This window comes from Scyliorhinus canicula, chromosome 4 (assembly GCF_902713615.1).
Source record: "Scyliorhinus canicula chromosome 4, sScyCan1.1, whole genome shotgun sequence".
NCBI classification, from domain to species: Eukaryota; Metazoa; Chordata; class Chondrichthyes; order Carcharhiniformes; family Scyliorhinidae; genus Scyliorhinus; species Scyliorhinus canicula.
The window spans coordinates 51335993-51350330 of NC_052149.1; the positions used below are offsets into that span (position 1 = coordinate 51335993).

The 14338-nt window shown below is 44.1% G+C and overlaps 1 protein-coding gene across 2 annotated transcripts in view; it reads right to left on the bottom strand.

The window, feature by feature from the left end:
- armh1 (armadillo like helical domain containing 1) overlaps positions 1 to 14338 on the bottom strand; it is an 81103-nt gene that overhangs the window by 16265 nt on the left and 50500 nt on the right. For both annotated transcript variants that reach the window (XM_038794227.1, XM_038794228.1), the window contains exons 8-9: positions 10890 to 10962; positions 9252 to 9381 (exon numbers count right to left, since the gene is read on the bottom strand). In XM_038794227.1, coding sequence (XP_038650155.1) covers positions 9252 to 9381; positions 10890 to 10962 — 203 coding nt within the window. The remainder of the gene's footprint in view (positions 1 to 9251; positions 9382 to 10889; positions 10963 to 14338) is intronic.

Here is a 14338-nt window from a genome sequence, read left to right on the forward strand (position 1 = left end):
TTTGCATAAGTATATTTCTTGTAAATATATGCACTATTAGTTTTATTCTGAATGTCAAAATCTGGCAGGGTAGTGTTTGCAGCTTTTTGGAATGAATAGTGCAATGTGGTGGGAACATGTAATTTTTTATCCTTCCTCCAGGAAACATCATACATCAGTTCTGCCTTTATCAAAATTGGGTACTGATTGAGATCAAAATTACAGGTCTAAACATTTATCAAAACCCATGATGGACTGTGATAAACAATTCTGCTCTGCCCCAATGCTTTTGATTGAGCAGGATTTTGGCCTCTTGCCACTTTATCGTTATTCAAGACCAAGGCCCTGATATTCCTAAATTGTGTAAGGGCATTTGTCAGCAATTCCTAGGGGTAGCATTAACTTATGTAGCTGTTTACACTGAGGTTTTGCAGGAGAACCACTAACATGAAATCCATTCTGTGATTCTGTGTTCCAAGATGAATTGAAGAATTCTATAGCAATTGGGTATCATGTTGGGATACTGTCTGTGAGGAGTCTGCACGTGCTCCCCATGTCTGCGTGGTTTCCTCTGGGTGCTCTGGTTTCCTCCCACAGTCCAAAGATGTGCAGGTTAGGTGGATTGGCCGTGCTAAATTGCCCTTAGTGTTCAAAAAGGTTAGATGGGGTTATTGGGTTGAGGGGATAGGGTGGAAGTGAGGGCTTAAGTGGGTTGGTGCAGACTCGATGGACCGAATGGCCTCCTTCTGCACTGTATGTTCTATGTTCTATGTTCGACCTACACGTGAAAGGGCCCCGGTTCCAAAGCAGGCGGGCAGGAACATTATTAAAACTTGCTCACTCAGTGGGAGAAAAGTTTGTAAAATTCACCTTTGTTCATGAACGTTATATAAGAGTAGGCTGAAATTGTGGTGGTGGATGATATGCCATGTGTCTTTATATTAAAGCTTGTAAGTATATGAAGACTGGCCTTCAGGTCACTGCTTGGCAATCTGGGGTGTAACAAGAAGCACCTGGCCTCCCAGTGACAGACACATGAAATGAGAGAGCTGAAGCGGTGACACCAGGATTCTCCCATCCCACCGATGACGAGTTTGGTGACAGCTGGAATCAGAGAATCTAGCGGGAGCCTAAAGTTGGAAACTGACTGATGTAAAATCATGCTGCAATTCTCCCAATGGCAGGTAGGTCTTCTCATTGCCTTGTGGCATGAACATCATTTGCATCTCATTAATGCTCATTAGAACAGCTGACTATCGCCGTCCTGTCAGGCCTTCCAATCTTGTGTCACGCCAGCAGGAAATCACATTGATCTGAAACCTAAGTGATAAAGAGTGGTGTGCATAAGACGGCCCTTAGTTTGCGTGAAACTTTGAGATGAGTGCAACAAAGCCTATCTGCCATACTGCTGCACTTGTCCCTGATGCACTCTCCATCACTCTGCCAGGACAGACTGGTTCCTGCTCTCCATCTCCACGCCAAGCTGATGTTTATGGACAGCACCATGTACCCATGCTGCTGGACCCATGGACCCTCCTATGTCACTGTCTCAGATCAGTACTGCACACGGGGTTGGGACTACAGGGGTCTCTATTTCCCCAGAGGCCCACATCAGTGTCTATCTGGACAGCACTGTGCTGTGGGACTCATGTAGCCACTGCAACAAAAGTCTAAAGTTCGAGGTGAGGACAGGGGAGGTGGGGGGTAGCCCAACCAAGACTAGCGAAGGTGAGAGATGCAATGTGGAAGGAGGTGGTGGGGGAAGGATGAGGGCTCACAATGGCAGTCAGAAGGGCAACGAGGTGGATGAAGAGGACGAGCAATGAAAGGCAAAGGGAAGACCAAGGGGAGGGAAGCTGGACCTCTTCATGGTTGCATGAAACGCAGACAAAGGGGTGAAAGTGGTTGCAGATGTATTACTGGAAGAGAATGCACAACGATTCCACAAATGATGGGTATAGGTCCAAGTGGGGCATGGGAACTTCGCAAGTGACAGGTTTGGGGGGAGGGTGGTTGAATCAAAGAACAGACTTCTTGAGACTGCGAGCACTTTCCTCTTGATTGCTGACAGCCTGCACAGTTTAGTGAAGACAGATGGGCTGGAGATAGTGATATGAGTATGCTGGACTGCTGTTTAAATATGGCTGCAGGACCATTGAACCTGCTAGCTGATGCAGGGCAGCTGAATCAGTTGCCAGCCTGCCAGGAATTCCGGACATGAACTTGCCTCCCAATGAGAGCCATATGAAACCTTTTAGGGGCAATTTAGCATGGCCAATCCACCTCCCCTGAACATCTTTGGATTGTGGGGGTGAGACCCACGCAGACACAGGGAGAATTTGCAAACTCCACACGGACAGTGACCAGGGGCCGGGATCGAACCCGCATCCTCAGCGCCGTGATGCAGCTATGCTAACCACTGTGCCACTATGCCTCCCCTGACAGCCACATGAAATGACACAGCTGAAACGATGACATCGGAATTCTCATTAACCTGCCTGTACACAAAATGAATGTGCTGCGGCGATTCCTGTTTATTTTTCAATGCCTGCCGATTTTCCTGCCAAAGGTATTTTTTAGAGAGATTGAAGGGATGATTACTTCGTTCATATGGGGAGGAAAGGTGGCCAGAATTAAAAACGTGCTACTACAGAGAGGAAGGCAGGCAGGGGGTTTGGGTGTTCTGAATCTGATGTATTATTACTGGACTGCGAATGTGGAGAAGGTATGGAGCTGGGTCAGAGGGGTTGAGTCCCAATGGGTCAGAATGGAGGAGAGTTTGGGTATGGGGTCGGGATTGAAGGCGCAAGCGACAGCGCTGCTCCCAACGGCCCCAGGAAGATGCTCGGGGAGTCCGGTGGTAATAGCTCTGTTTAGAATTTGGAGGCAGCTTCGACAGCACTTCAGGTTAAGGGCAGGGTCAAGGGAAATGCCGATTCGAGGGAACCATAGATTTGAGCCAAGGAAGTGGGATGGAAATTTTCGGAGATGGGAGGAGAAATGAATTAGGACACTAAAAGATTTGTTTCTTGGGGGTCGTTTTGCGGGATTGAAGGAGCTGGGGGTGAAGTATGGGCTGGAGCAGGGGGAAACATTTAGATACATGCAGGTTTGAGACTTTGCCGGAAAGGAGATACAGAGCTTCCCAGTAGAGCCGGCTTCCACATTGCTGGAGGAGGTGCTGACGACAGGGGGACTGGAGAAGGGGGTAGTATAGGCGGTTTACGGAGCTATTTTGGAGGAAGAGAAGGCACCGCTAGAAGGGATCAAGGCAAAATGGGAGGAAGTGTTGGGAGAGGGTATGGAGGAGGGGTGAAGTGTGAAGTGAGGGGTGGTGTGAAGTGCTCCGGAGGGTGAACGCCTCCACCTCGTGTGCGAGGTTGGGGCTGATACAGCTGAAGGTGATGTATAGAGCACACCTTACAAGCATGAGGATGAGGCAGCTCTTTGAGGGGGTAGAAGATGTGTGTGAAAGTTGCGGGGGGGGGGGGGGGGGGGGGGGGGGGGCTAATCACGTTCATATGTTTTGGTCCTGTCCAAAGCTGGAAGATTACTGGACGAAGGTTTTTACGGTAATCTCTAAAGTGGTGCACGTGAAACTGGAGTTTGGTGGGAGGATGGGATCGTTGTTACTGATATGGGGATTGACATTACATTCGTTACTGATTATTGTTTATTGTTGGGTGTAAATTTGGGAGAAAATGTGAAAAAGGAGGAGAATAAAAATATTTGTTTAAAAACCTGCCTGTACATAATTAATGAAGTTCCCAGTGCAGAATCTGGCGTAGGATCTTGCCATTCTGGCCAGTGGGAAAGCTGCAGCCAGAGCCACCGACTATCTCGCTTTGTCTCAAAATGGGAGAATTCCACCCACATCAATTGTCCAAACAATGGCATCCACCTTCCCATCCACCAACGGAAATATGAGCCACGCCTTAAAAGGCACAACTTTCTGTGACCCATTCATCAAGATACAAATTTTCCATCAAAGGAGCTTGTTGACATATTTGGTCATATCCTTGGCTCACTGCAAGTATTGTAAAACATTTTTAAAACTCTTAAGCCTTCCCTAAATTCTGGATTAAACTTTTAAAGCAATCCATTTTAAGATAATTGAGATCTGAGGGTTTCACAATGAGTTTCCTAATGGGAACTGAATGTTGCATGATTTACATGTGAGAACAAGAAAGGCAGGTGGCTACAGGTGAAGCTAGATGAAAATGAAAATCGCTTATTGTCACGAGTAGGCTTCAATGAAGTTACTGTGAAAAGCCCCTAGTCGCCACATTCTAGCGACTGTCCGGGGAGGCTGGTACGGGAATAGAACCATGCTGCTGGCCTGCTTGGTCTGCTTTAAAAGCCAGCGATTTAGCCCAGTGAGCTAAACCAGACTAACCAGATTAAGCAGACAGCAACAGAGAAGTGCCAGATCATCTCAGTGATGCCCATCCAGCTGGGCTTTTGTATCTGTGTGTACTTTCTCAGACATTTCCCAAGAGCATTGTCTCAGAAAGCTGTGCTTTAGTCACAAAGCTTTGGAAGAGACATATTTGCTGCCGCCAGATCTGTAACTGACAATCACAGCATACACAGCCGTTACTCTGCCATGCAAAGTGACCACAGTTCTCAATTCCCTTGCCACAGGCTCCTTTCAGCAAAGCACAGAGAACATTTTCATATCAGTCAATTTTCTGTGCAAGCCTCTGTAAGACATCACCAATGTGGTATTTGCCAAGACAGCTCAATTTAAATAATTTGACCATGCTCCCACAGAATGTCATCAACTGTTTCAATTACCAGGGTTATTAGAGCAATTGGCATCCATATGGAAACTAGGTGTCCCAAATGTATTTACACAAACTCCCATAGCTTCCTTTCCTGAAGCGTGCAGTTTGTTCATGATGGACATAACTTCTTGCACCTGAATTCATGACTTATTGGAAACTGTCACGATGCTTTCATTTACTGGTTTCCAATTTTTTTCTTTACTTTTCTCCCCTTTTTTGCCAATTTTTAAAGGCACTGACTTTAAATTGCACAGTTTTTCACACGTGAATCAATCAGTGCCAGCAGGAAGACATCATAGCTGAGTCAGATTCCATCCTTGCCTCATCCATGAGGATGCAGTAGGGTGTTGGGAACCAGAATTGTAGCTCCAGTATACAGGAGGTTGAAAGTAGTGAGGTCATGAGTAAGGTTTCAAAGTTGCAGGAGTGTACCGGCAGGCAGGAAGGTGGTTTAAAGTGCGTCTACTTCAATGCCAGAAGCATCCGGAATAAGGTGGGTGAACTTGCAGCATGGGTTGGTACCTCGGACTTCGATGTTGTGGCCATTTCGGAGACATGGATAGAGCAGGGACAGGAATGGTTGTTGCAGGTTCCGGGGTTTAGATATTTCAGTAAGCTCAGGGAAGGTGGTAAAAGAGGGGGAGGGGTGGCATTGTTAGTCAAGGACAGTATTACGGTGGCAGAAAGGACGTTTGATGAGGACTCGTCTACTGAGGTAATACGGGCTGAGGTTAGAAACAGGAAAGGAGAGGTCACCCTGTTAGGGGTTTTCTATAGGCCTCCGAAAAGTTCCAGAGATGTAGAGGAAAGGATTCCAAAGATGATTCTGGATAGGAGCGAAAGTAACAGGGTATTGACTGGAAACGCTATAGTTTGAGTACTTTAGATGGGTCCGTTTTTGTCCAATGTGTGCAGGAGGGTTTCCTGACACAGTATGTAGATTGGCCAACAAGAGGTGGGGCCACATTGGATTTGGTACTGGGTAATGAACCAGGACAGGTGTTAGATTTGGAGATAGGTGAGCACTTTGGTGATAGTGACCTCAATTCGGATATGTTTACTTTCGCGATGGAAAGGGATAGGTATGTACCGCAGGGCAAGAGTTATAGCTGGGGGAATGGCAATTATGATGCGATGAGGCAAGGCTTAGGATGCATAGGATGGGGAAGGAAACTGCAGGGGATGGGCACAATTGAAATGTGGAGCTTGTTCAAGGAACAGCTACTGCGTGTCCTTGATAAGTAAGTACCTGTCAGGCAGGGAGGAAGTGGTCGAGCAAGGGAACCGTGGTTTACTAAAATAGTTGAATAACTTGTCAAGAGGAAGAAGGAGGCTTATGTAAAGATGAGACGTGAAGGTTCAGTTAGGGCACTCGAGAGTTACAAGTAAGCTAGGAAGGACCTAAAGAGAGAGCTAAGAAGAGCCAGGAGGGGACATGAGAAGTCTTTGGCAGGTAGGATCAAGAATAACCCTAAAGCTTTCTATAGGTATGTCAGGAATAAAAGAATGACTAGGGTAAGAGTAGAGCCAGTCAAGGACAGTAGTGGGAATTTGTGCGCGGAGTCTGAGGAGATAGGAGAAGTGCTAAATGAATATTTTTCGTCAGTATTCACACAGGAAAAAGACAATGTTGTCGAGGAGAATACTGAGATACAGGCTACTAGACTAGAGGGGCTTGAGGTTCATAAGGCGGAGGTGTTCGCAATTCTGGAAAGTGTGAAAATAGATAAGTCCCCTGGGCCGGATGAGATTTATCCTAAGATTCTCCGGGAAGCTAGGGAGGAGATTGCTGAGCCTTTGGCTTTGATCTTTATGTCATCTTTGTCTGCAGGAATAGTGCCAGAAGACTGGAGGATAGCGAATCTTGTCCCCTGATGAACCATCAATCGAACGCGTGACGAGTTGCTGTACAAAAGTTAGGCTTTAATAAGCTAGAAGTTAGCCCTGCGGTCGACTACAGTAAATGAACGGCCACCGGGCGTTCTGGTTATTTATACCTCGATCTGGAGGTGTGGTTAACTCAGCCTCTCGACCAATCGGAGAGCCGTCACATGACTGGTCTCAACCAATCGGTCGAGAGGCACATGACCGACCGGGGCCAATGGTAAGCCGGTGTTCTGCACCAATGGCAGACAGCTATGCAAATCATACCACCACATCCCCTTGTTCAAGAAGGGGAATAGAGACAACCCCGGCACCTATAGAGCAGTGAGCCTCACTTCTGTTGTGGGCAAAGTCTTGGAAAGGTTTATAAGAGATAGGATTTATAATCATCTAGAAATAAATAATTTGATTAGGGATAGTCAACACAGTTTTGTGAAGGGTCGGTCGTGCCTCATAAACCTTATTGAGTTCTTTGAGATGGTGACCAAACAGTTGGACGAGGGTAAAGCAGTTGATGTGGTGTATATGGATTTCAGTAAAGCGTTTGATAAGGTTTCCCACAGTAGGCTATTGCAGAAAGTACGGATGCATGGGATTCAGGGTGATTTAGCAGTTTGGATCAGAAATTGGCTTGCTGTAAGAAGACAGAGGGTGGTGGTTGATGGGAAATGTTCAGCCTGGAGTTCATAATAGTGGTGTACCACAAGGATCTGTTTTGGGGCCACTGCTGCTTGTGATTTTTATAAATGACCTGGAGGAGGGCGTAGAAGGATATGTGAGTAAATTTGCAGATGACACTAAAGTCGGTGGAGTTGTGGACAGTGCGGAAGGATGTTGCAGATTACAGATGGACATAGATAAGCTGCAGAGCTGGGCTGAGAGGTGGCAAATGGAGATTAATGCAGAAAAGTGTGAAGTGATTCATTTTGGAAGGAATAACAGGAATACAGAGTACTGGGCTAATGGTAAGATTCTTGGTAGTGTGGATGAGCAGAGAGATCTCGGTGTCCATGTACATAGATCCCTGAAAGTTGCCACCCAGGTTGATAGGGTTGTTAAGAAGGCGTACAGTGTGTTAGCTTTTACTGGTAGAGGGATTGCGTTTCGGAGCCATGAGGTCATGTTGCAGCTGTACAAAACTCTGGTACGGCCGCATTTGGAGTATTGTGTGCAGTTCTGGTCGCCACATTATCGGAAGGATGTGGAAGCACTGGAATGGGTGCAGATGAGATTTACCAGGTTGTTGCCTGGTACGGAGGGAAGATCTTATGAGGAAAGGCTGAGGGACTTAAGGCTGTTTTCGTTAGAGAGAAGAAGGTTAAGAGGTGACATAATTGAGGCATACAAGATGATCAGAGGATTAGATAGGGTGGACAGTAAGAGCCTTTTTCCTCAGATGGTGATGGCTAGCATGAGGGGACATAGCTTTAAATTGAGGGGAGATAGATATAGGACAGATGTCAGAGGTAAGTTCTTTACTCAGAGAGTAGTAAGGGCGTGGAACAACCTGCCTGCAACAGTAGTGGACTCGCCAATATTAAGGGCATTTAAATGGTTATTGGATAAACATATGGGCGATAAGGGAATAGTATAGATGGGCTTTAGAGTGGTTTCACAGGTTCGATGCAAAATCAAGGGCCGCTGTAATGTTCTTATGCACTTTTCGGAGTTCCCGGAAGAGATCAACAACTTTCCTTTCCTAAAGAACATTAACAAAGTTTTTTTTTGATAATCTGACAGTCTCATGGTCACTTTTACTGATACCATTTTTCCATGTATTTTCTAGATATTGTTTTAAATCAATTCAAATTCTCCAACTGATTTGATAAAATTTCAACTAGATTATTAGTCCAGATCTCTGGATTACTGATCCAGTAATCTAACTACTGCACTACTTTACCTGTGCAAGCCTCTGTAAGACATCAATGTGGAATTTGCCAAGACAGCTCAATTTAAATATTTTGACAATGCTCCCACAGAATGTCATCAACTGTTTCAATTACCAGGGTTATTCAAGCAATTGGCATCCATATGGCAACTAGGTGCTCCAAATGCTGATGATGAACATTTTGACCCAAATGATTCAATTTCATAATAATTGTAATGGGCTATTAAGAAAATTAGAACTTGTATTTAGATAGCAGCTTTGAAGAACAATTAAGTACTTTTAAAGTGGAGTTATTATTGTAATATAGGGAAATGTGACAGCAAAGGTCACTTAAGGAGCCATCTGGGGAACATGTTTATATTCAAATTTAATACAGAAATAATATTTATCATCACCACTTTGATAGTATATTAAAATATTTTGGCCTAGTTGCAAATATATTTTCTTCACCTGGAATTATTATACAGTACATTCAATAATATATACTTTTATCATGAATTGATAAAATCACTGTAGTTACTTGAGCATGCATTACCCCAAGATGCAAGAGGTAATTATGCTGATTTCACACTGCTGGCAGGGAACTTCATACATCAACAGCAAGTGTTTGGAAATCATGGGCTCACTTTTCATGATTTCCCAGCTGATGCCAAGTGAAGCACCCTGCCAGCAAAAACAGACTTTGAAAATTACTCCCTTAATAATATGCTTACTTCCAATGTCAAACTAGCATGCCTTTGACTGTCAGCATGGTCCAGGTTCCCCATAGCAATCAGGAGGTGATGCACCGCTCTGAATTGCAGCAATTCCTCAGCGATCTCAGCAGATTCTTGAATGAGTACACTGTGAAAGCCAAAAGATTATAAAATAGATATAAAACATATTCTGCAATTGGAATGAATAATAATTAATTTTATTTCTGCACCCAAAATCTGTTTTACTTCTCTTGAAAAGTAAATCCTCATCTAGATGTCAGTGCTAGGAAATAGGCCACTTTTGTGATCATTGGCATTAAGCATTCTAGGTCAAATACAACAGTAGCTAAATGCAGAGTAAAGTACTCTGTGTAAATTATGTACCTTGGTCACAAATTCAAAAGAACATCACCTAGTGCATGTTTCCTATTCACATTATTTATTCCAATTGATACTGAAATGTTTGTATCAATTGTCAACTATTAACACTTGCATTTATGTAGCACCTTTCATAATCTCGGGCCATTATAAAGCATTTCATAACCAATTAAGTACTTATTGAAGAGTACTCATTGTTGTAATCTAAGAAAAGGGGCAGTCAATTTATGCACAGACCCTGGCACAGGTGAGTGATGGCAGGAGGGGGCATGGTATCGGCTGGAGGGGAAGAGGGAATCGGGTCAGCAGCAAGAGCAGGGAGTGGCTTTCAAAAGGCTCCCAATGCTCGGTCCTTAATCAGATATTCAGTGCCTTTGAATGTGGGACCCCTGCCGCATTGGGTTAATGCCAGAAGAAGTGGGATGAAGCCCTGAAGGGGACATGAATTGCCCACTTAAGGACCTCAATTGGTGCCTGGGTGGGAACGAATTTCATACATGAAATGTAGGCCTACGAATTTGCACCAGGCTTTACCTGCTCCACGCTAGAAATATGGAATCGGCCCTTTTATTCTCTGTCAATCTATCAATATGTTAAATATCATATATTATGTGCACATCCTAGCCAAAGAGTTTTGTTTTGTAACACTTTCCATGTCAACATGGAAGCTGGAAACTTATGTAAAATATTTCCAACAAGAAAACCCAATCCCAACATTTTATAATTGCATCTCTCCAAATGCTTTGGAAATAAAATGTTCAATTTTGTTTTTCATTAACTGGAATTTCTGGAGTCCAAAATACGATTTTTTTAAAATTCAGATTTCAAATAGACTCTTTGTAATGACTTAGACCAGACCTTTGAGATTGGCCAATTAGAATCCGAGTTCCCTGATTAGTGGCCCAATCAGGGAACCCCTCTCTGTGTATATAACAGGGAGTGTCAGATCTTCTGCACTCCCGGTGTAGACAGCAAGCTGAGGGTTGTTTGGCTGTTGGTTTTGTAAATAAAAGGAATTCTGGTGAAGGAGCTTCTGTCTCTGTGGACTTATTACACTCTTACATTTGAAGTTGTCTTCCACATAGTTAAACCCACAACCTTCCTCCCCCCCCCCCCCCCCCCCCCCCCCATATTATAAAACAGAGGAAGTTCCAACTCACTGCAAAGTGCCACAGGAGATCATAAGTTTCCTTAGTTTGTCAACAATTGGTCAACTGGTGATTTGCAGAAACCCACTTGGATTTTGTCTTCAATAAAATAATTTGGCTCCTGACTTACCGGATAACTTTTGCTGCTGCAGCCTGCTGTACAAACAAAGGTGTGGATTCTGTAAGCTTTGTTGTGGGTTCATCTAAATGTTAAAGAACATTATTGTCTTTAAAAATTTCTACATAACAAATGCTAATAAAACTATATAATTTTATTGCCATTTAAGCTATACTGAATTTATGAATTAAAAACAAAACTTAATTTGTGAAAATTATTTTCAGATGCTAATAAATATTTTGCATTAGAAAAAATTAACAGCTCTTCAGATGGTTCATTGGGAAAAGTAATGTATGGCTGAGCTATAAACACTTTAGTTTAAATCTGATCCACATTTAATTAGCGGATCTTAGTGGGACAATATATTTCACCTAAGTACTAGTTTAGGGAAGGAATGCACCAAAAGATCCCGGTGACGTCTGGTAAATTTGCACATAAACATGTTGATTCAGGATAGACTGGAGCATATGACTTTTATGTGATACTGTTCACTGTTGAACAATTCACATGCCATCACTTGCCAAATGTGCAACTTCCAGTTTCTTGCAACTCACCCAAGATGTCTAATAAGTAGGCTAACAACACTGACAGTGAAAGGGATGATAGAGGTTGTGGAGAATTTAAGTTGAGTGTTGCTGGCATACATGTAATGTTACAGAGGGATAGCATGTAGGGGAGAAATAGAAGGCATCAAGGATCGATGCTTGGGGGATCAATTCTGGCCTCGGGTGACTGTGTCGAGTTTCCACAGTCTCCCCATGTCACCCCATTGTCTGCTTTGACAAAGGGTCATCTGGACTCGAAACATTAGCTCTTTTCTCTTCCTACAAATGCTGCCAGATCTGCTGAGATTTTCCAGCATTTTCTCTTTGGCCCCCCCCCATGTCTGCATGGGTTTCCTCCGGGTGCTCCAGTTTCCTCCCACAGCCCAAAGATGTGCAGGTTAGGTGGATTGGCCATGCTAAATTGCCCCTTAGTGTCCAAAAGTTAGGTGGGGTTACAGAATAGGGTGGGGTTGGGCCGAGGTGGGGTGCTCTTTCAGAAGGTTAATGCAGACCCAATGAGCCGAATGGCCTCCTAAACTGTAGGAGTTCTGTGATCTGCCCTAACTTCAAATCAATAATCATAAACAACACTTGACTTCTATCTAATTATCTGGGCCTACCCTGCTCTTATCCAGTTTTAACCAAAGCATCTCCAACAATGGCTTACCTTTCTACACCCTCAGTGTTATCATTTGTGACCCCCAAGCATCGATCCTTGATGCCTTCTATTTCTCACCTACATACTGTCCCTCAGTAACATTACATGTATGCCAGCAACACCCAACTTAAATTCTCCACAACCTCTATCATCCCTTTCACTGTCTGTGTTGTCAGCCTACTTATTAGACATCCTGTGTGAGTTGTAATTTCCTTCAGTTAATTTGGAAGATTAAAGTCATTGTCTACAACCCCTCCTTCCATCCCCTCCAGTTTCTCACCAACAATTCCAATGTCTCCCTGGTCATTGTATCAGGCTGATCGCAATCTCATAATATCATTTTTTTTACCTCAAGCCAAACTGTTAACCAATATACTCTCCATCATAAAGATCACCTCCTTTCACCTGTAACATTGTGCAACTCCACTCCTGCCTCAGCACCTCTGTTGATGAAATCCTCATCTATGCTCTGTCATCTCAAAACTCAACTATTGCAATGCTCTCCTGTATGATTTCCAGTCTTCCATAAGTCTTAGCTTATCCAAATGTAAAAATGTGAACATACAGGAGGTTGAACAATGGACTCAGGCAAGACAGTAATAAGAATAGAGACATTTGGATAGGAGAGACAGAGCTTATTTGTTTTGGACAAGAGAGTGATTTGAGGAGATGATTTAAACTGGCAAGGAGTGAGTTAAACAAAAATAAAGGTGAACAACTATTGAATTATCCAATTTAAGGTAGAAAGAAATAATTAGCAAATATATGTTGAGGAATTATGTCAAAGAAGGAAAGCTAGTTGACATTGAAGTAGAAAAGATAGAGTAGAAGTTGATACAAATAAAAGCAAAATATTGTGGATAGCGGAGATCTGAAATTAAAACAAAGAGACTCAGCAGGTCTGGCAACATCTATGGGGGGAGAAAAAGTGAGCGTTTCAAGTCCAATATGACTCTTTATTGGAACTATTGGTACTATTGTGAGGGAAGAAAGCTAAATGTGTGACAATTAGCACTGCTGCCTCACGGCGCTGAGGTCCCAGGTTCGATCCCAATCCCAGGTCACTGTCCATGTGGAGTTTGTACATTCTCCCCATGTCTGCGTGGGTCTCACCCCCACAACCCAAAGATGTGCAGGGTAGGTGGATTGGCCACGCTAAATTACCCCTTAATTGGAAAAAAAAGAATTGGGCACTTTAAATTTATAAAATAAAAAATAAATGTGTGACAAAATTCATATTATCAATTTGATTTCACATGACAAACATTATGTTCAGGTTACATACAAGAGAATTCTGGTCAAAATCAGTATTTTTGAGAATAAATGTGCTTAAAGTTGGCAGATGTGTCATGGAGGTTACACTGTTGTTTTTTAATAGCAGTGAGAGTATATTAACAAAAAAATTGAACAAAGAATTCAAAAAAATAACCAAGTTTGATTATATATGTGGTGTTGAAACATGGCTGCTGAAGTAAAAAGCCAGTTCTAGGTGTGAAATAGACCAGAAAATAATGAGCTGTTAGCAATATTACACTAAGAATGTAACTTGATGTGATTAGAACAATACAAGTTAATTGATTTAGGCAAATACTGGGAGGAGATGATATCTTAAAATAGTTGATAGATGTGTAGATGGATGAAAAAAGACCATGGATGGGATTCTCTTATAATTGGGCTAAGTCCCCACGCCAGCGTGAAAACCGGCGCCAACAACTCCGGCGTCAACAGCCCCCGAAAGTGAGGAATTCTCACCTTTCTAGGGGGTTAGGTTGCCACTGGAGTGGTCTCCGCAGCTCCAGCCAGCACGGAATGGCCTGCGCGAGTTTGGGCAGGCGCGGGACGGGCAGTGTGATCTTGCGCATGCGCGGAATGGCCAGCGTATTTTCGCGCATGCACAGAACGGCCGGCGTATTTCCATAAATGCGCAGGGGTTCCCTTCTCCGCGCCGGCCCCCGGGCAATATGGCAGAACCCTACAGGGGCCCGGCGCAGAATAAAGTAGGCCCCCCAAGGAACCAACCCACCCGCCGATCGGTAGGCTCCGATCGTGGGCCAGGTCACCGCGGGGGCTCCCCCCCGGGGTCGGATCCCCTCGCCCTCCCCCTCCAGGATGGCCCCTGCAGACTCACCTTCCAGGTGTCACCTGCTGAGTAATCCACGCCAGCGGGGCTAGGCTATACTCGTCGCCCACTTGGCCCATCGAAGCCTGGAGAATCGCCGGGGGGGGGGGGGGGGGGGGCTGCTGTCGTGGTGGGAATT